The sequence below is a fragment of the Rhinolophus hipposideros genome (assembly GCF_964194185.1).
Source record: "Rhinolophus hipposideros genome assembly, chromosome: 13".
Classification (NCBI taxonomy): Eukaryota; Metazoa; Chordata; class Mammalia; order Chiroptera; family Rhinolophidae; genus Rhinolophus; species Rhinolophus hipposideros.
This window is the reverse complement of record NC_138059.1, coordinates 57,358,984-57,380,591: the sequence shown is the minus strand read 5'-3', so window position 1 is coordinate 57,380,591 and position 21,608 is coordinate 57,358,984. Positions and strand designations below refer to the sequence as shown.

Here is a 21,608-nt window from a genome sequence, read left to right as displayed (position 1 = left end):
TGTGTCTTTTGGAACAAAAATTAATGTAAGACCCGGTATTATATTATATTAATTGTATTATATTATATATCATTACATTACATTATGTAAGACCCGGTTTTATATTGTAGTAAAATAAGACCAGGTCTTATATTAATTTTTGCTCCAAAAGACGCATTAGAGCTGACTGTCTGGCTAGGTCTTATTTTCAGGGAAACACGGTATCACAAAGGCTTTACACTAAAGGTCATGCTTTAATACAGTCTTGAAACTCTTTCCAATTTTAGAAATCATTTGAACCGGTTTTACTTTTTCAATTTCCCAAACTGTAGAAGCCAGTTCTGAGGAGGGGGAAGGAGAAAAAGAGCAGGTATGAGGGTGGGTCTGTGCGAATCGGGGGAAGGGGCACTGGGTTGACTGGCACGCGGCAGCAGCTGTGGCAGCAGCGATGTGTGCCGGCAGCTCCTGATGGCAGAATACAAGCATTAATGATGATGGGCCCCAGTTATCCAAGGAAAGGGGCTCAGTATTTGCTGTTTAACATAAGAAATAGAAAATTTGTTTTTTGAAAACTTTCATCATTATTCTTAAAAGTTTTGATGTGATTATCAAGGTAAGATTTTATAACCTGGGAAACTATCTGCAATGCTTATTTCCCTAATATCAGAAAAATGAAGCAAGCTAATGGCATACCCACAGAAAATATTTAACACTAGTTAATGTAATACTTTTAAAACATGGCATCCTAAAGATAATTGCAGGTTTTGTGACATAAGTTAGAACTAAAGTAAGAACATTATAATCATATATATCCCACATTGAACCTATAATCAATCCAAATATTAATAGGTTATAGAATAGGAAAAAAAGTATTTGCTGAGAAACGGATGTCAAAGGAGTATTGCATTATCAGCACTGTGAAACAATATACAGGTGGGTCCATGACCATGAAGTATAAACAGATTTCCCTGCAGCCAACTTAAATTGGCGAGCCTCTTGCTCCCCCATGCAGAGCTCTACTCCGGTTGGGAAGCTTGACTCTCTTTATCTTGCCATTAGCTCTCCCCCTTTGCTCTACTTTGATTAATTGCTATGTTCAGTCCTTTACTTTCATTAGCCATTAATTGCCTTCCACCTCAGACACTCATCTTTCAGCCGTTGGCAGTAGTTAGTGATCTGAATGGTCCCAATAATATCTAAACTTAAGTAAAATTTCAGGGGCTTCTATTGACAAAATAAGATAAACATTACAACAAAGAACTATAAATGCATGATGAGTCAAATAATAAATATTCAGCAAAACACACAAGTCGATGTGTATCCTACCTCTATCATTTGTCATTTACTCAAAGTCTACCTCAGATTCAGCACGGCTCTAGGTACCAGGGGAGACATGGGGACAACTAAACTGTGCCGATCACACAGTTTAGTTGGGAGACTCGAAGCACAGGGCTGAAGCCTCTGTTGAAGACGCAGGAAAAATAAACTTTCTGTGCTGACTGACATGGGGAAAGAGGGCAGGGCTGAGGCAGGCCCAGCTGCGGGCCGTGGACAACGGGCTAAGGCGCCTCCACAGCTGACGGCAGAGCCAGAGCACAGGCAAAGGGGGACACAGAATACAATTTTACTTTTATTATGGTTTAAGTTTTGAAGGCAAAATACTGAAAATAAATTCGGTCTACAACAGACTAGCATTTAAATTATTTCTTTATGTAACATGCTGCCACCTGGTGGCAAGATAAAAATTAGAGCATCTGTTAGGTAAGAAAAACAAATCTTACTTAAACCTCTTGAACAGATGCTAGAGACAAAGTACCCTGTAAAATAAGTGACTCTTTAGTTTTCTCTTAGAACTGGGAAACATGAGGCAGCTAATTTTCTTCTCAATTCCTAGTCAACGCTATGGACATTGCAGGAGTCCACCTGACGAAGCTAGTAACAGCCAATATTTACCAAGTACTTACTATGGGTCAGGCACTATGCTAAAAATAATTTACACAGGTGTTCATTATTTCTGAAAAGAAATTCAAAATATGGATAAAAATAAGGAAATTAATTTTCTTTCATTTGCTTTCAAGAAAATCAATGTTTCTGGGATGAAGTTGTATCTGTAAGATTGGCAGAAAGGCTGGAGGTGGGCTCTAGAACCAGACTGTCTAGGTTCGAACCCCAGCGCCACCTCGTACTAGATGTGTTGCTTTGGACCCCCTGATAACCTCGCTGTAAAATGAGAATAATTTACTTCACAGAATTGTTGGAAGGATGAATGTAATGCACTGGAGACAGTGCTTGGCACATAGTAAGGACTCAACGTGAGTTAGCTTTCATCATCATGAATGTTTGAGTGCAGTGACATGTGGGGAACAACAGAACAGGGAACAGGTGCCAAGTGTGAATGTGTCCTGAAACACTGCAGACTAAAGGAGAGAAAAAGTCATCAATGCTCTTCAGTAAATTACAATTCATTCTTGATTAAATAAAACTAGACATTAAAACAGTAAATTAGCAACATGTAATGTGTTCAGTGAGCCCTAAAGAGTAAAATATATTGAGCTCAGACTTAAATATTATGCAAAGATAGTAAAGTCTTAGAAAAAGAACATTAGACTAGAATTTAAAATTAGGCAGTTTAAACACAAACTCCTTCAAATTCTGTGACTTTAAAATGTTCTGATTCTATTTGACTTCGTGTAAGTGGGAGAGGACTCATATATATATCATCCAATAGACTGGCTTTCAAACTGTTATTTCATGGAAATCCTGCAGGGGCCATTTCTGGGGGATGAGGTAGAAAGTAGGGAGAGTGCAGTGGAGGGAGAACCATTTTCTCCTCTTTCTCCCTCATTTCCCTTGGCATCCCCAATTCCAAAGCATTTAGATAATAAAGAGCTATTTTGCTTTTATTTCTTTCGTACACCTCCCTGTTTCATTAAAAGAGGGCCACTGCTAAATCTACTGATTAAAATTGGACATAAAAACACACACCTTTCTCACATCCTTCAAAAAGCTTCTAGCTAGAAACTATTTTGGAATTCTAGGATTATTTTTAGAAGTATGTAATATTTGTGATTATTTACATCCTTTGTGTCTTTCCTTTCTCAAAAATTACAATCACCAGTGAATGCTTATTAAAAGGAAAAGAAATGGCCTAAACAAATCTTGATCAATTTTATCAGGGAAATAAAGGGGTAAAATTACACTAGAAAGGTCTAGGGCATTGTAATATTGAAGAGTTTCCCTTCTATTTTCTGTCAGAGATACACAGATATGTTTATACACAGATATGTTTAATTTCTTAGTAAACTTAGTAAAACCAAATTACTAAATTTCTTAGTAATTTAGTTCTTCTGTTCAACAAGCATTTAATGAGTACTTGGTTTGAACCAGGCACTGAGCAGACTCAGGTAAATATGAATGTTTTCAAAGATATGGCCCAGGACATGTAAATCCAAAATTGAAACACAGCATGGAAACTTCCACAGTAGTTGTTTAGAGGGGTAGGCGGCATGACTTCTGATGGTAAAAACAAACTGTTGCAAAAGCCCTGTGAATGAAGGCCTGCAGGAAAACTAAGCTCCTACTCATTTGTTGAAAAACTTAGTGGCAGGAAAGAAAGAGCACTCTGGACAGAGGCAGATTTTAAGCTCAGTTATGCTGGAAGCTGGGGTCAGGTCGACATGTGAGATGAGGTTTAGAGGGGTGGCCCAACAGACATCAAGAACCCTGAAAAGGCAGGAAGAGGTGGGGACAAAATCAGAGTATAGTGTAGAGGATGAATTAGAAGGAGGCGAGGTTGGCAACAGGGAGACCGGCAAGGAGTCTAGAGCAATAATCCAGGTAAGAAACGAAAGCCTGACAAATAAAAACAGTGGCAACAATGGAGAGCGAAGGTCAGACTTAGTAACCACTTTGGAGAAATAATAAGGTAAGAATGGCAAGGTGTTTAAGTGACTGAGATGGAAGTGACTGAGATGGAAGGGCACAACTGAGATGGAAGTGACTGAGATGGAAGGGCATGCCATGAGTTGAGACAGATAAAAAAGAAAATGATGTTTCAAAAAGGAAATGCGTTTATTTTAGACATGCAATTCTAATGTTCTGTCACATGCAAGTGGAAAAGTCTTGGTAGTTGGTGATCTACATAATTATGTGCCTATGAATACACACTATAGATAAATGTGTGTGTGACATGCACGTATCAGCATGATTCTCCTCAGTAATGTTTAGCTACCCTGGTTTCAAAGTAGATAAAATGGATGAAACTTTCTAAGTTTGGTTTGAGTCATCCCTGAAGTTCCGTAGGATGATGGCCAAATAAGGGGTAGAGAAGCTGATGCTAGTCTGCAAGTCTTCCAATTTGTGGAAGAGAGTTGTAAATATTTATTAAACTGAACTCTCCTCCAGGGACGCTGCAGCTTGAAAAGGTCACGTCAGATTTCCAGTGCAAAGTCGAGTGGTACCCTCACCACTGAGAACACCGTTAAGGGGACAACAAAGCCTTCAATTTTCAGCCACATGCCAGCTCCTGTTTCACCACTTACAAGACAGCCCAAGGCAAGATGTCTTCTCAACACAAATTAAGTCTGCAGATTTTCAAGTACCGGAACAGGACAAAAGTATGAGCAAGGGGTCTTGAAATTGTTTTTCTTAGTTATTGAAGTCTTAGGCAGTCATGTGTTTTCCCCACAGAAATTCACCTATTCTGTCAGTTCAGATGGCTCGCAGGTTTCTGCAGTCTGCCTCGGGGTTAGCTGGCTGTATTTTCATCCTGGTTCTATCTTTAGTCCTTTAATAGTTAAACCAGGAATTTCCAGCCCTGGTTTTTCAATAGTTTAAGATTACTTTTAATTACTAGACTTTTGCCTCAAAATTTTTGTTTATATATTTTTCTGGTTTAACAAATTTTCAATCTTAAATTTTAAGTAAAATTGATGAATATTGGAAAAAAATAACACACCAAATGGCCAACAGGTTGAGAAAAATATTTGAAAAAATGAGAACTGTTCGTGAAATGGCAAATTTAACCATTATTCACACCACAATCACCTTTAGGTCCTAGAAGGAATTTAACACTGTATGTTTTGGTAATGTACAACTCTGAGGAAATGAAATTTTAACTTAAGGAAAATACACAGAGAAAATAAGGAATTATAGAAGTAAATACACTATGTCTGGGGTATTCTAAAATCTTCGAAAAGCTGGCATGGAGCTTCTGGGCAAAGGTACTTCCTAGCCATATCTCTGCTAGCTATTCCCGGGTCTAAAAAAAACCCTTTCAAACCACAAAGACTCCAGGCAGCTACTGGAGGAAGCTCCTGATCAAAGGAGGAGCCAATTTGTGCATCTGGGTTTTCTAAAAATCTCAGGTTTTTAGAATGCTTAGGGCAAAGGAAGTTAAGGACACAATCCCACCTACATGTTAACCAAAGCATAACCTGACTGAAGACTGAAGGAAGAGGAGCAGGTTTATAGTAATTAAATAAATACTGAACCATCCAAACATTTATCTCCTACGTGGGGGAGAAACTGTGATAGGGGTTGGGGATAAGAGATGAAGATAGTCTGTTTTCAAGGAATTCTGCCCTTATGATGAGCTAACGTGAAAAATGAGTGTCATGACAGAATGCTAAGATAAATTTATGCCCAGGATGTTACAGGAAAGCATACAGAAGAAAGAGCATATAAACTGACTGTGTGTACACGTATGTGTGTTGGTTGGTGGTGCTGGGGCAGGGAGGGTGTAACAAGGGCCATGCATTCCAAGAGGAGGCATTCGACCTGACTTTATCTTTGCAGGGTCAGGTAGGAAGGAAGGGCATTTCAAGTGCAGAGAACACTTTCTGTGGAGGGGGTAAAGAGTGTCACGCAGCTGATGGCTCCTAGTTTAATATGGAGAGCACACTGGGGGTGGCGGGTGGGGGGGGGGCGTTGGCAAATAAAGAGACTTGTCTCCCAAGCTAAGGAGTCTTATTCTGAAGCTGTGGGGAACCACACGATTTGATAAAATTGGAGAGTGACATTCAATATTCATTTCTTGAAAGATCTCACAGGCAATGGTGTAAAGGATTGAAAAACAAAGACAGGAAGTCCAATTAGGAGGCAATTATGGAAGAGGACAATTTGCAGAGATATTTAACAGGTAGAAATAATAGGACACAAGTGGAATGCAATATGTATGCATATTAGCTGAATAAATGACTGTTCCATGGGGTCAGGGAAAGGGAACGCTTTAGGATGCAGGATACTGAAGATCTGCAGACCAGAGAAGAGTTCTCAGTTCGGTTTGGATGTGTTAAATTGGAAGGGTCCAAGGACCACTCATGCAGCATGTCCAGGCAGCAGCCTGAGTCAATCAGTAGAGCTGAACACACAGCCTAGACGTCACGGATTTAAGTAACATTTCAACATGGGAGAGCTGGTAAAGGAGTCTGGGAAGGCACAAAGAAAGAGGAAAAAATGGTGTCATGAGCTAAGGAAAAAGTTTATGGAATAGTCCGAAGTAGCGACTATCCCAAAGGGAGTGTTTAGGGTCAGAGTAGAAAAGCATTTGTTAGGTGAAGCAAGTAGGTCCAGGGTGCCCTTGGCCATGATGGAGGAAACATCAGACTGTGAACTGAGGTGTAAAAAGAATGAGGAAATGGCGATAGGGCTTATTAGAAGCTAGAAGAGAACATGTCCAGAAGAACTGGGAATGACAGGTTTTTATTTTTAGGATGGTTGAAATGTGATTGTATAATCATATGCTGAGTGCCAAGAATGAGTAAAAAAGGAAGATGAAGATGAGAACATTTGAAGGAATAATGCCTCTGAGAAGACGGAAAAGGGAAAAGGATAGCGCTGCGCTCGGCCAGTTTCATCATAGCCTCAATACTTCTTAGAGCAAGCCCGCAACCAGCAGCATCCACAGCACTTGAGAGTCGGTTCCAAATGCAGACTTTCAGGCCACACCCCAGACTACTGAATCAGAACCTGCATTTTAGTGGGAATCCTAGGTGATCGGAATGCACACTAATGTTTAAGAACTGCTGTAAATACAAGTGATTTGAAAAAAATTTTTTATGGTATATTCTGAGCTTTAAAAAAGTAGTCTTCACACCCCACAGTGCAACGTATCTGTTAGCGTGAATTAAGAGAATAAGCAAAATAAAAGAGACACCAACCCCTCAGACGTGACGCATCCCTCACGTGTAATTCCGTTTTTGCGGGGAATAGCTAAGTCACTTGCAAACCTCTGGGTTAAATAAAATGCAACAACTTTCTTAATGTTGGATTCTCAGAAACTAACATGTTATTGTGAATTATTCTGGTTTTCTGAAAGGAAATAGTCCAGATCTTCCTAAACGTGTTTGACCAGGGAATGCAATGTAGAAGAGATCATTTTAATTAATGCTCCTCAAAGGAGGACAAGATGATCTTCAGTACTGCTGTCCTCCACCGTATAGCAGCACAACGTGAAGGGGAATGGCTGGGGAACTGAGACCCCTGGGTCTGAGTCCTCTCGGGAAAAATGGAGATAACGTATGTGAAGGAATTCTGACAATGAACCACACAGACATACAACAGCATTATTTTAGGTACCTGACGTGTTTTAATCATTTAAAACTACATCTCAAAGAAAATTTCCCCTTATGAGATGCTTTTCTAAATGCTGATACCCATTGTGCGACTGAGGTCACTGGATTCCAGTGACAAGAGGAGCTCCTTGCGATCTTCATCCTAACTCCTCAGTTTGTCACAACACAGACCCCAGGGGTCAGACCTTCCTGCCACCCTGCAGAGTAGGACACTAAACAAAGTCACGGTCCTGGAATGAACTGGCAAAGGCTGGTAGCTGAGGAGGTGTCAATTCTGATGGGGAGCCAAGGCAGTCGCCGGGCAAACCTGGTATCCTGCTGTCCTCAATGACCTTCCAGTCTCAGTTGAAAATGGAAGTCAAAACTGATGTTCAGAAATATTACTGCTGATCACTTAGTTGATTCTTATTTCCTTATCAGCAAAATCTTTAGTAAATGGAGGTCAAAATAAATTGTTTTTTCCGTTTTGGTCAACCAGAGGTAAAAAAAAAACTCAACATTCCTAACATAAAATGTGATAACACTATGAATGCTGTGCACGTTTAGCATAAATATCACCTAACAAATGATAGGTGACTAACTACGTGGGTTCCCCCCGCATGCCGTGCAGTCAAATACGGGTACGGCATCAAATATTACATTTAAAACATCAGTAGTAAAGCGAATTGAAAATGTAAAGAATGAGTTCTGATATCCTATTACTATGGGAATACCATATAGACGAGAATTATTTTGGTTGAAATTGGCCTTTTTATTTCACTGACATTTAGGAAATGACTCTGGAGTGGACTTCCACCACATTTTTGGGTGATTCCTCAGTGAACAACACAAAGGATAAATAAGAACAGCATATTTGGAGCCATCCCAAATTGTATAAAACTGATTAAAATCTGTCTCATAGATAGAAGAAATAAATTCCTTTATTGTAACTTGTAACTTGGAAATTATAACTTATAGTTTGAAAACAAATATACTTAAACATACTGATTATGTGCCATATTAGTTTGCTAGTACAAAGGTTTTATATGAAGAAAGCTTTCTGTGTTTGCATGTATATAATAAATGTATGTATATATATATATATATATATATATACACACACACGTGTGTGTGGTATTCATGTTATATATTATTTTATAAATATAAAATTATATCTATCCACTAAATAGCAGATCTTGTCCTGAGAAATTCTTACCTCTGTAATTAACACATAGTTCAGGCAGAGTAGGGTATCACTTTATGTTTATGCTCTTTAGAAAATAATTAAAAAAAAAGGAATTTGAAAGTAGAGTTCCGGGTGCCATTTTTTACTTAAGATCCCAGGTGAAGACCAGCAGCATAAATTCAGGTAATAGCAGAACAGCTGGCACCATCAGAGGCACCATAAAGGAAAATGTAAAGTTCGAGACGTAAGGAGTACTTCTACAGCAGTGCTGAATGAAGCATACAGAGTAGCGGGTCAGGATGGTTTAGGAATTTAAAAAACTTGGATTTAGGTGGCAACATCACCATTGAGATGCTGTCACAGGTGAGGACACTCACTGCAGAATCCACAGGTCACAGAAAGCTCATAAAGTACAAGTGGCATTGCTTCATAACAGCCCTTTCCAGTCTTCACTTTCTCCCCCAGGTTTCCATTGAAATGAAGCATTTTTAAGGTCAAAATCATACACCCTTCCCTCCCTCCACTGCTACATAAAGAAGATTCATGTATTATGCTGAGTTGTCGGTTCTTCATTGATTTTAATTGTATCCTATTAGTCTAGCTCAGTGTTTCTCCACCTCGATGCTACTGACATTTTGGACCATATCACCCTTAGTCATGGGGAGCTATCCTGTGCATGTTTTTCTAACACCTCTGACTCTTCTCCCTCTTAAAAAATCCTTCATGGATGAAATCATTAAGCTGAGTAAAACCAGCATGTCAACAGATTAAAAGTAAATCTAATTTCCAAAACCTCAACTAATGGTGGAAAAATGATGTTATTGTGTGCTGCAAATTATCCCAATCTTGAGTTAAACTCATGGTCTCTACTTGCATTACAGTAACTGGACTTGGTTAAAATATAAAAATAGACTACAGCATAATAGCAAACGGTAATGAGTCCATTTCTAAAAAGGAAGGAATCATCAATGTATCAGTTAGGATTAATCTTAAAAAATAGTCATGTAATTTTAAATTTCTAAAAGGAACTTATAGCCAGACGGTCCATAATCAGGACACGGGCATCGTATAAATCATTCTATCTTTTAACATAATTGTCTTTAAATAATTCACATTAAAAACGGCTCTTAAAGAGTTTAAAACAGGGTTTCCTCAACAACTTCTCTCACATAAGAGCCAAGGATTGGCTAGGAACTGAGTAATTCTCATTAGATTATACGAAAGAGGACAAGGAGTGCTGTGAGCTGCCCCCACACCAACCACCACTGCTCACTAGGACTAGGACGAGTCACCAGGACACCTTCCTTCCTCTTTTAACTCCTCACATGATCAGCTCTCCTACTGGAGGGTCCTCCACATTCAGGCAGTAAGTCAGCCCACAGCTTGAGTTTCTACCCACTGTGCTAAACTGCCTCTTCTGTGGAGGATGGCATAATTAGGCAAATCCAAGTCCTTAGCAAGTAAAAACATAAGGTACAGCACTTAGAACAAATTTCCGTGAAATCAATGCTTATTTTCTGCAACCCCAACTCTAAGTCACTGATTAAGAATATATGGACCCGGGCGGGCCTGGTGGCTCAGGCTGTTAGAGCTCCAATGTCCTAACTCCGAAGGCTGTCGGTACGATTCCCACATGGGCCAGTGGGCTCTCAACCACAAGGTTGCCAGTTATATCCTCGAGTCCCGCAAGGGATGGTGGGCAGTGCCCCCTGCAACTAAAATTGAACACAGCACCTTGAGCTGAGCTGCCGCTGAGCTCCCGGATGGCTCAGTTGGTTGGAGCGTGTCCTCTCAACCACAAGGTTGCCAGTTCCACTCTCACAAGGGATGGTGGGCTGCGCCCCCTGCAACTAGCAATGGCAACTGGACCTGGAGCTGAACTACACCCTCCACAACTAAGCTTGAAAGGACAACAACTTGAAGCTGAACAGCACCCTCCACAACTAAGATTGAAAGGACAACAACCTGACTTGGAAAAAAGTCCTGGAAGTACACACTGTTCCCCAATAAAGTCCTGTTCCCCTTCCCCCCCCCCCAAAAAAAAAATATATATATATACATATATATATATATATATATATGGACCCTGTAAAACTAACATATTTATCTCTTATATTTCATCATGATTCTTCCCTGGATCTAATTCTAGCAGGCTAATTCTTGCTTAAATCCCAGAGATAATACATTGTAATTTTATGAACTGTGTGGTTTCCCATTGAGGCCTTAGCTCTCCTGCCACAGAAAACGCTGTTGAGTGCCTATCACAAGGTGGACGTCTGATAAATGGTGACTTAGTTCTCCTTCTTCCCACTTCTTGAAGTAGAAAGAATAACTTTTGTTAGTCTTCCCTAATCCCGAAGAAACGAAATACTTGTTTACCAACATTAATTTCTGAATAAAATAAAAAGGATGCTATGTAGACTTGAAATCAGATATTATTAAGGAATTATTGCTAAGTTTGTTAGGTACAATAATGGTATCATGGCTATATTTTTAAAATTACTGCCACTGAGATATTTTATAGGTAGAATATTTCTGGAATTGCTTTAAAAACAGGAGACATAATAAAACAAAATCGCCAAAATGTCAAAACGGTGGTAACTTCTAAAGCCAGAAGATGCATATATGGGTTTACTTTTTAAAAAGGTAACACTGTTTCAATTGATTTACAATACCATGTTTCCCCGAAAATAAGACCTAGTCGGACAATCAGCTCTAACGCGTTTTTTGGAGCAAAAATTAATATAAGACCGAGTACTTTTATTATTATTATTATTATTATTATTATTACTATTACATTATACCCGGTCTTAAACTAAAATAAGACCGGGTCTTATGTTAATTTTTGCTCCAAAAGACGCATTAGAGCTGATTGTTCAGCTAGGCTTTTTTCAGGGAAACACGTTAGCAGTTCCATCAATCTTACTGTGAGCCTACCAAAATGCTTTAATACAGGTGATGTAGAAAAATAAACTAATGGATAAATGTGCGCCGTCATACAAATGCTCTTTACATAATGTACTTAATTGTGTTTTAAAGTCTGACAATGCATAAGGGTCATTAATAAACTTATTTTATAATACTAGTTTACATATTAAAGTGCAAAATGTAATGTTTATCCCATCTGGGGAATTCTTAGTTACTTTGCTAAAAGTAAAACTCACTATCTTCCAGGTCTTTCTTATTCCATATAGCCTTTTTTTTTAATATTAGTATAATTTCATCTTCAGCTACATCTGAGAAATCGTATTAAGAAAGTCTATGCATAATAAAAATCTCAACACTAACTATTATTTATTAGGCATATATAAACACATTACCATTTAGCATGAGTGAACTGGTTGTTGTGTAAAAATTTTCTCTGTGCAGAAATGTGACAGAGACTTGTGAAAAAAATCTTTAAAAATTAGTAACTTAATTTAAAAAAGAAATTCTGTGTTCTTCATGAATTCAAAAAATACCAGTTAAGCTTTTATAACTATATTCCATATTCCCACATTACTATTTTATAATTGTGAGACATCTTAATCCTTATTTTAATTCTTTTAGATGGCTACTGTGATCTTAAAGAACAGGTTAAATTTAATTAGTTTATGTGGTTATAATTATGGTGTTTTGATCAAACTTTCTGAGCTAATTACAGATATATGTGCAGGCACACGATAACACAGAGAGATCCTATGTAACCCTAACCTAGTTCCCCCAATGGCGGTATCTTGGAAATGTACGAGTATAGTACATCGTTACAATACTAGAAAGGGATACGAAACATTTCCATCACCACAAGGATCCGTCACATTGTTTTTTAACAACACCCACTTTCCGCCCACCCTGACAAGCTCCTTAACACTGGCGATGACTAATCTGTTCTCCATTTCTCTAATTGTGTCATTTCATGAAAGTCATATAAAAACAATCATACAGTATGTAACCTAAGCATAATTTTCCAAAGATTCATCCATGTAGTTTGTCCTTTTTTACTGCTAAGTAGTATTCCATGTGTGGATGCACTACAATGTGTCTGACCATTCATCCATTGAAGGGTAACTAGGTTGCTTCCAATGTTTGGTTATTATAAATAAATAAAGCTGGGTTTTCGCACATGGGTTTGTGCATGAACATAAGTCTTCATTTCTCTGGGGTAAATGTCCAGGGGTACAATTGCTAGGTCATATGGTAATTGCATGTCTAGTTTTTAAATACACTCCCAAAATGTTTACCAGAGTGACTCTACCATTTTAAATTCCAACCAGCAATATATGAGTGATCTAGCTTCTCCACATTTCTTGCTAGCATTTGGTGGTGTCATTTTTTTTCATTTTAGCCATTCTGATAGGTGTGTTGGGGGTCTTAATTTGCATTTCTCTATTGGCTACTGATGCTGAATATATTTTCAAGTGCTTATCTGCCATTTATATATCGTCTTTGATAAAACGTCTACTCATGTCTTGCTCATTTTATAATTAGATTTTTTTTTTTCAGTTTTGAGAGTTCTTTTAGATACTAATCCTTAGCTGGATATTTGGTTTGCAAACATTTTTCCCCAGTCTGTAGACTGTCTTTCTATCCTTCTTCCAGGATCATTCAAAAGTTTTTAAAGACGAATCTATCATTTTTTTCCTTTTATGGATCATGTTTTTAGTGACAAGCATGCTTAGTGCCAGATACTGTAGATTTTCTCACTTTTTCCCCTAAAACAGTTTCAAGTTTTACCCTTAATTCCATTTTGACTTAGTTTTTGTGTATGTGTGATACTTAGGTTCATTTTCTTGCCTATGGATAGCCAATTACTAGAGCACCATTTGTAGAAACAGCTATCCTCCTCCATGAATTGCTTTTGTACCTTTGTTAAAAATTGGTATGTTTTTGGGTATAAAAATTGGGTATATTTGTGTGGGTCTATTTACTGGTTTGTTCCACCAATGTATGTATTTATCCCTTCACTAGTATCACACAGTCTCAGTGATTCCTACTTTATGCTTCTTTTTCTAAAGTTGATTTAGCTATTCTAGTTCCTGTGTCTTTTCATATATATTTTACATTAATATTGTCAGATATCTAAAAAAAATCTTGTGGGAATTCTGTTTAATAGGAATTGGGTTAAACCTGTATATCAATTTGTAAAGAAGTGACATCTTTACTATGTTGAGATTCCAAACAATGAATATAGTATGTTTATCCATTTTTTAGATCATAATTTTTCATCAGTGTTTTGTAATTTTTAGCATACATGTCCCCATGCATGCTATTTTTAGATTTATATGTAGATATTTCATTTTTTCTGTGACTATAGATGGTATTGTATTTGATATTTTGATGTTCATTGCTAGTATATAGAAATAGTTTTTTAATATATTTGTCTTGTATCTTGTAACCTTGCAGAATTCACTTCTCACCTCTAGTTTGTGTGTGTGTATAAATTCCACGGGATTTCTTACAGAGACAATCATAACATACAAAAATTGGAACAGTTTTGTTTCTTCCTTTCTGAGTTGTGGGCCTTTATTTCCTTTCCTTGGTTTAGTGCACTGGCTAGGACTTTCACCAATATGTTTAATAATGGTAAGAGCAGACATTCTTGCCTGATCTAAGGGGTTTCACTATTGAGTATGTCAACTGTAGGTTTTTTGTAGATGCTAGTCAACAAGCTGAGGAAGTCGGGCTCAATTCCTTTTTTTTTTCTTTGCGAGTTTTAAAACGTGTGGGTGTTGGATTTTGTCCAATGTGTTTTCTGCATTGATTGCTATGACATGGTTTTCCCTCTTTACCCGATTAAAGCGGTGGAACATACTGATTCGTTTTTGAATACTGAACCACCCCTGCAACCCTGAAATAAATTCCATTCAGTTATGATGTATATATTTTATGTACATGTATATAATTTCATGTTGTTGAATTCTATTTGCTGATATTTTGTTGACAACTTTTGTTTACATATTGATAAGAGCTATCACTCTGTACTTCTCTTTTCTGTACTTTCTTTGGTTTTGGTATTGGTAATATTACCTCATAAAATAAATGAGGAAATATTCTACCGTGTTTCCCTGAAAATGAGACCTAGCTGGACTTATTCTCTGGGCTTAGAGATTTCTTTTCTGGGAAGTTTAAAATTATGAATTATATTTCTTTAATAGTTATAGGGCTATTCAAATAATCTGTTTCACACTAGGTGAGTTTTGGTCATTGTGTTTTTTTGTCCGTTTCATCTAATTTATCATAATTATGTACTATTCCTTTGATGTCTGGAGATATATAATTATGTCTTCTGTTTTGTTCCTGATGTTGGTAACCTGTGCCTTCTTTTTGCTTCTTTGTCAGTTGCCAGAAATTTGCCAATTTTATTGATCTTTTAAAAAACCAGCTTTTCTTGTTGATTTTCTCTATTGTTTTTCTGTTTTCAATTCACTGATTTCTGCTCTTATCTTTATTATTTCCTTTCTTCTATTTGCTTTGAGTTTATTTGCTTTGGGTTCTGAGGTAGGGGCTAAGATTATCGATTTGAGACTTTCCCTCTTTTTTAATGTATGCATTTAATGGTATAAATTTCCCTCTATGCATTACCTGTTTCCCACCAATTATGTTGTATTTTCAATTTCATTCAGTTTCATGTATTTTAAATTTTCCTTTGAGACTTTCCCTATGACACATATATTATTTAGAAGTATACTGTCTACTTACCAAGTCTCTGGAGATTATTCCAATTATCTGTTATTGATAACTAGAACCGATAGAAATGAAAGGAGACATAGACAAATCCATAAGCATAGTTGAGACTGTCTTTGCTTTCTAGTTTAATTCCATTGGTTCTATTGCTTTTTGCTTCACATGTCTTGCAGCTCTGTTGTTTTAGGATTGCTATGTCTTCCTGGTGGATTCTTCTTTTATTATTATATGATATCCCCCTGTCTCTGGCAATTTTCTTTACTCTTAAGTCTACTTTATATGATATTAATAGAGCCACTTCTGTTTTCTTTTGATTAATGTTCATGTGATATATCTTTCACCATCATTTTATTTTCAACCTGCCTATATCATTATATTTGAAGTGAGTTTCTTATAGACTCCATATAGCTGCATTGCTTTTTAATCCTCTCGGTCAATCTCTGTCTTTTGTTTGGTGTAGTTAAATCATTTACATTTCATGTCATTATTACTATGTGAGGTCTTAAGTCTGCGTCTTATTTTTGTGTGCTGTTTTCTTTTTTGTTTTTCCCCCTTGCTTTACTGAGGGTTAATCGAACATTTGTAAGAATCCTGTATTGATTTTTCGATTGTTTTTTAGTTTACCTCTGTAAATTTTCTAGAAGTTGCTCCAGGTATTGCATTGTATATACCGTGTTTCCCCAAAAATAAGACCTAGCCGGACAATCAGCTCTAATGTGTCTTTTGAAGCAAAAATTAATATGACCTAGTCTTATTTTACTATAAGACCCAGTCTTATATAAGGCTGGGAACATTATGATATGATATGATAATTATATTAATTTTTGCTCCAAAAGATGTATTAGAGCTGATGTCCAGCTAGATCTTATTTTTGGGGAAACAGGGTATATAATGTATCACAGTCTACCAGTGTTGTCATTTCACCCAATCAGGTGACATGTAACCTTACCTCCCTTGACGTCCCTTTCTCCACTATGGTTGATATTTCCTGTATGCACACTGAGAACCACATCAGACATATAGTTTTGCTTAAATTGTCAAACATAACTTACAAGACTCAAAAGTTTTAAGAAAAAATGTCTATCATAGTTATCCATACTTTTGGTTACAGTATTCCTTCCTCCAAGATTCTTTCTTTTATTATTTCATTTGTTAGAAAACTTCCTTTAGTCATTCTTTTTTGGTAGATCTGCTATCGATAAATTCTTAGTTTTTTTTCATCTGAGAATGTGTTGATCTCCCTTCATTCCTGAAAGATATTTTTGGTGGTTCTAGCATTCTGGGCTGAAAGTTCGTTTCTTCCAGCTCTTGAAAAATGTTGCTATTTCCTTCTGGCTTCCAGTCTCCGGTAATAAATTTGCTATCATTTTACTTGGTAAGATGTTTCAAGATTTTTCTTTTGTCTTAACTTTCAGAGATTTGACTCTGTACAGAAGTATGTCTTGGTAAGGATTTACTTGGGTTTATCCTGTTTGGAGTTGGCTAAGCTTCTTGAAACTGTAGGTTTATGTCTTCTGCCCCATTTGGGAACTTTTCAGTCATTATTTCTTTGAGTATTTTCTCAGAGCCATCTTCTTTCTTTCTAGGATTCTGATAACACAATGTTAGAGCTTTTGCTGTCCCACAGGTCCCTGAGGCACTGTTTTATTTTGTTTTTACACACCCCCCGACCTATTTTCTCTCTGTAGTTTAGACTGGGTAGTTCCTTTTACTCTACTATCAAGTCCATTATTTCTTTCCTCTGTTCCCTTCGTTCTGCTGATCCTATCCATTGAGTTTTCTATTTCACTTATTTTGTTTTCCGTTCTAAAATTTCTATCAGGTTCTTCCTTTTATCTTGTATTTCTTTTGCTGAGACAGGTTTTCATTTGTTTCAAACATGCCCCTAATTGTTTGGTAGGGCCTTTTTTTATGATGGTCACCTAAGGAATCTTTGTCAGATAATTGTAACATCTTTGTCATCTTGCTGTTGGCATCTGCTATCTCTTTTTTTTTTTTTTTTTTGCATTCAGTTTGAGATGTTCCTGGTTCTAGGTATAAAGAGTGACTTTTTGTTGAAAGCTGGACATTTTTGGTACTGTTTTGTAAGACTCTGGATCTTATTTGAACCTATGCTTTAGCTGCCTTTGTCTGACACTGCTCCCAAGGGAAACGATGAGTGTGGAAGAATCTCATCACAGCCAGTTGATGGTGCAAACAGTGCCCCGATTTTTTTCTGTCATGTTGGGCTGTAGAACGGTCATTTTCTATCTTGCTAGGCTGTGCCTTTCCTGGTCCTTTGGCTAGAGAGTAAGCTTCCCCTCCGAGCCCCCACACCTGTTAGGCTTTCTAGATTGTCAGTTTCTCTAGCACCCAATCTGAGACATACTCGTATGAGGCAAAAAGAGAACAAGGGAAATCACTGCTGTCGTTCCTCAGGCCCCAAGATCCCCAGCTGGTCAGCCCTTCTCTCCACCTTTTGGAATCTTCTAGTAATTGTTTTATACATAATGTTTTGAGTTTTATTTATACTTAGCAGGAAGAAGGTGAGAGTAAGTCTACTCCATCTTCCCAGATACAGAAGTCCTTTGGTTATTATGGTCACGTTCAAGCAGTTCCTAAGTTGTGTAAAGAAATTCAGGTTTGATTTCACTCTTTTTGGATCATAGAATGGTCCTCCAACTTCATAAAATAGTTTATATCACAAAACATTTTTAGCTTTGAGGTAAAACCTCATGGATGATAATATTATATAATGCTTGTTTATGAATCCTTTAAAAGTAGAATTTAGAAAGATTATTTCTTAAATCCTTGGCTCTGAGAGTCAAATTAATTTACATGATTAAATAAAGTGCTGTTCTCTCATGAATATGGGGAATTCCTGCCCAAATCAAATTTAAATGATTATTTTTATTACTAACCACAGATACAGAATGTTTGTAATAAGTGCTGCCAAAACATTAATTGAATAAGCAGGTTTCTTCACTATCCGAAAGTAGAGCGTTCCTATGAAACCTTTCCTAAGCTGAAATGGCATAAAATGAAGAGTGTCCTCTACTTACTCAAAGTCCGCACTGTGCCATTTCACTTTTACAAAGACCCACATTAGTATAGTAACAGCTTTTTTGGTAAAAGTGAGCATCCTCCTCGTATTTCTTTCAGCTAATGAAAACAGGTACTAATGTAGATCTTTGGTGAAAGTGAAGTGGCATAACACAGACTTTCGCAAAGCGGGGGACACCTGCATTTCATTTAAATGACAACAGCCAAATGACAACAGTAATTTACTGCTTACAAATAAACATCTACTATTACTTATTAAGAGTAAGAAAAATGAACACAAAGGCATTAAAGATAGAACTAGAAATCAATAGTGGACGCCTTGTCATCTCACTTCATAGCATGGCTCTTTATTAAAATGCAGACAATTTTGGCTTTATGATTCTCAAAATCAAGAAGAACATCTATTGTTAATATTAAGGATATGTTTCAGATGTCTTGAAACCCCCACAACATGTTGGCTCTTATGGTTTCAAATACAACACCTCTAATAAAGGAGTCTCTCTGAAACAGGTAGCTTTACATGTCTATTTTAAGTTGAATAAAGGCAAGGAACAGATTTCTCTCTAGGGTTGCTGTGTTTAATGAAACATTACTCTTGTATGTTTTCGTTTTAATTATTGGCAGCAATAGGTAAAGCATTAGTTGGTGCCTACAGAAAATGCATTAAGGACTATCACAGAGCACCTCATTAACTATAGATAAGTATAATATCTTAACTAAGAAATAATTCTTCAGTGAAAATACCACTGCTGTTCAATTATTGAAGTCAATTTGTGGGTTCAAGGGCTAAACAGAAGAGCTCCAAGTATCATTCTTAATAAATATTTACTCACTGTTTACTATGTCAAAGGCACAGTGCTAGCTGCTGCCTATGATTTCATCCTCTGCTATCCTTAGAAAAATGAGATTCTTCAATCATTTGTTTTCTATAATCCCTTTCTGTAATTGTTCTTAACATTTTTATCCATAAGGTGGAACAGTAGCATTACTCTGGGTAAACTACTTATTTTTTGGCCTAATTTCTGCATTTTGTAAAATAGAATGTAGCAATACATTACCTTAGGGAGAATTAACTGTCCTTTAATCTGTGTCCAGTATATAAATACCATATCCAAACACATAGAGCACATAAGAACACGATGTGTTAGGAAAACTTCCAATGGATTAGGTTGATCAATGGAAATAACTGAGATACTGCAAATTTTTTCTATTAAAGATGGTAGAATTCCCATGCTTTACATAATGTCACATGACAATAATATAATACTTTCCATAGTTCAGCAGAAGTGGCTACAAATAGCTACAAATGTTTAGTGTCTTGAAACATTTCCAAATTTTATTAGTGTCATTTTTTTCCCTCATGCAACAAAAAAAAGATTTTAGAGAAAATATATATGAAGATGTGTTAAAGCATTTTGGCTTCGAGAAGAAGGCTCAGGATATAATTTAACAGTCTGATAGAAGATGAATGTTATAAGGCATTTCAAAGGGAAGGAATTTTCCCACTTTATGATATTCAAACAGTATCAGTGATTAACAAGCTTATGGAAGATACACCAATAAATGAATATTAAGATATATAAAACAATCCTATTAAAAGATGATAAACATTTAAAAGGGTCTCTTATTTACCTCTTCTACATTAGATGCTGTCTTAGCAGAAGTTTCCATGAAGATAAGTCCATGTTCTCGCGCAAAAGCTTCACCTTCTTCTTTTTTTACTTCTCTTCTAGATTCTAAGTCACTAAACATGGGAAAGAAAGGGCCATATTATTAACCAACATAGGACAAATAGAGGCGTCTGTAGAAAATGTACCATGAGATTCAAAGTCATTCTTTCAATTAGTTTTTAACACAGTAATCAACTGTATCATGCTGGGTACTACGAGGGTCGAAGTGTTTCGAGTACACTGCTTAGTTTCAAACAGAAGAAAGATTCTGAGTTACAGTCCTAGAATGCTAAAATTCGGAGAAACTTAAAGGGAACATCTAGCCCAATACCCTGCCTTTCAGAATAGTGGATTCCAAAATGAAAGGAACCATTTTACTCAAAGTAATAATTTTAGAGAGCAGAACTACACGAGTCTCCTCATCCTTCAGCCAGATTGACTGCTATGAATATAATTAAAAAATAAGTCACACAATTCTCAGAAACTATAGAAAACTGCTTAATAAAATCCAAAGTCCTTAAAAAAAATTAATTAGATTATTAATACCAGTTGGTTTAATACCCAGTAAAATAAAGTCAAACCTAGAAATTTTGTACAAAAGCATAGTATTCATTTTTATCATACTAGAATTGCATTAGTAAAGTGTGTGTGGGGGGAGAGGTAGCAGTCTCCGTCAAGTGTTTTATTGTAAAAATTTTTAAACTTTACTATTATTAGAGAACCATAAAAGCAGCAAGAGAAAAGCAGTTAGTTACCTACAAGGGAGCCCCCATAAGCTGTCGGCTGCTTTCTCAACAGAAACTTTGCAGGCCAGAGGGACTGACATGATATACCGTATTTTGCCGTGTATAATGCACTTCCGTGTATAATGTGCACTCACGTTTTTGGCCTAGATTTTCAGGGGGAAAAAAATCTTTTGTTTTAATCTTTTAATTCAAATTTTTATTTGTTTACATTTAGGTACTTTTTTGTATTATAAAAGAATTTTAGCATTTATATTTTTAACATATGGTACAAGAAATTTTATGTAACAAATAAATACAAAACACAAGAATAGACACAAGGTACAAGAGATTTTATGTACTGGTAACAAATTTACGATATTTATGCATCATAGAAGGCAAAGAAGTCTTTGTTGTTGCAAGTTTGTTTTAAGTTCAACAAGACCGATTATTGTATTCCAGGGTATTATTTTGCACACAGATATCATTATTGATTTCTAGAGTTGTACTTTTATCACATAAGCATAAATAAAAGAACTAAAAACATTTATGTAGATACAGAATTAGTACTACCCATGTGTAATGTGCATTATTATTTTTCCCTCACAAATTTGGGCAAAATAGTGCATATTATACACAGCAAAATATGGTATGTAATGACAAAAAGCAAAGATGTACAACTAAGATTACTCTACCCAGCAAAGCTATCATTTAAAATGAAAGGATAGTTTCCCAGACAAGAAAAAGCTAAAGGAGTTCATAACCACCAAACCAATATTCTAAGAAATGTTAA

General features: G+C 36.5%; 1 protein-coding gene across 1 annotated transcript in view; it reads right to left on the bottom strand.

Annotated features, from left to right (window-relative positions):
- Positions 1-21,608, bottom strand: part of RAB2A (RAB2A, member RAS oncogene family) — an 87,571-nt gene that overhangs the window by 6,303 nt on the left and 59,660 nt on the right. The window contains exon 6 of the mRNA XM_081070901.1: positions 20,056-20,167. Within this exon, the coding sequence (XP_080927027.1) occupies positions 20,056-20,167 (112 nt within the window). The remainder of the gene's footprint in view (positions 1-20,055; positions 20,168-21,608) is intronic.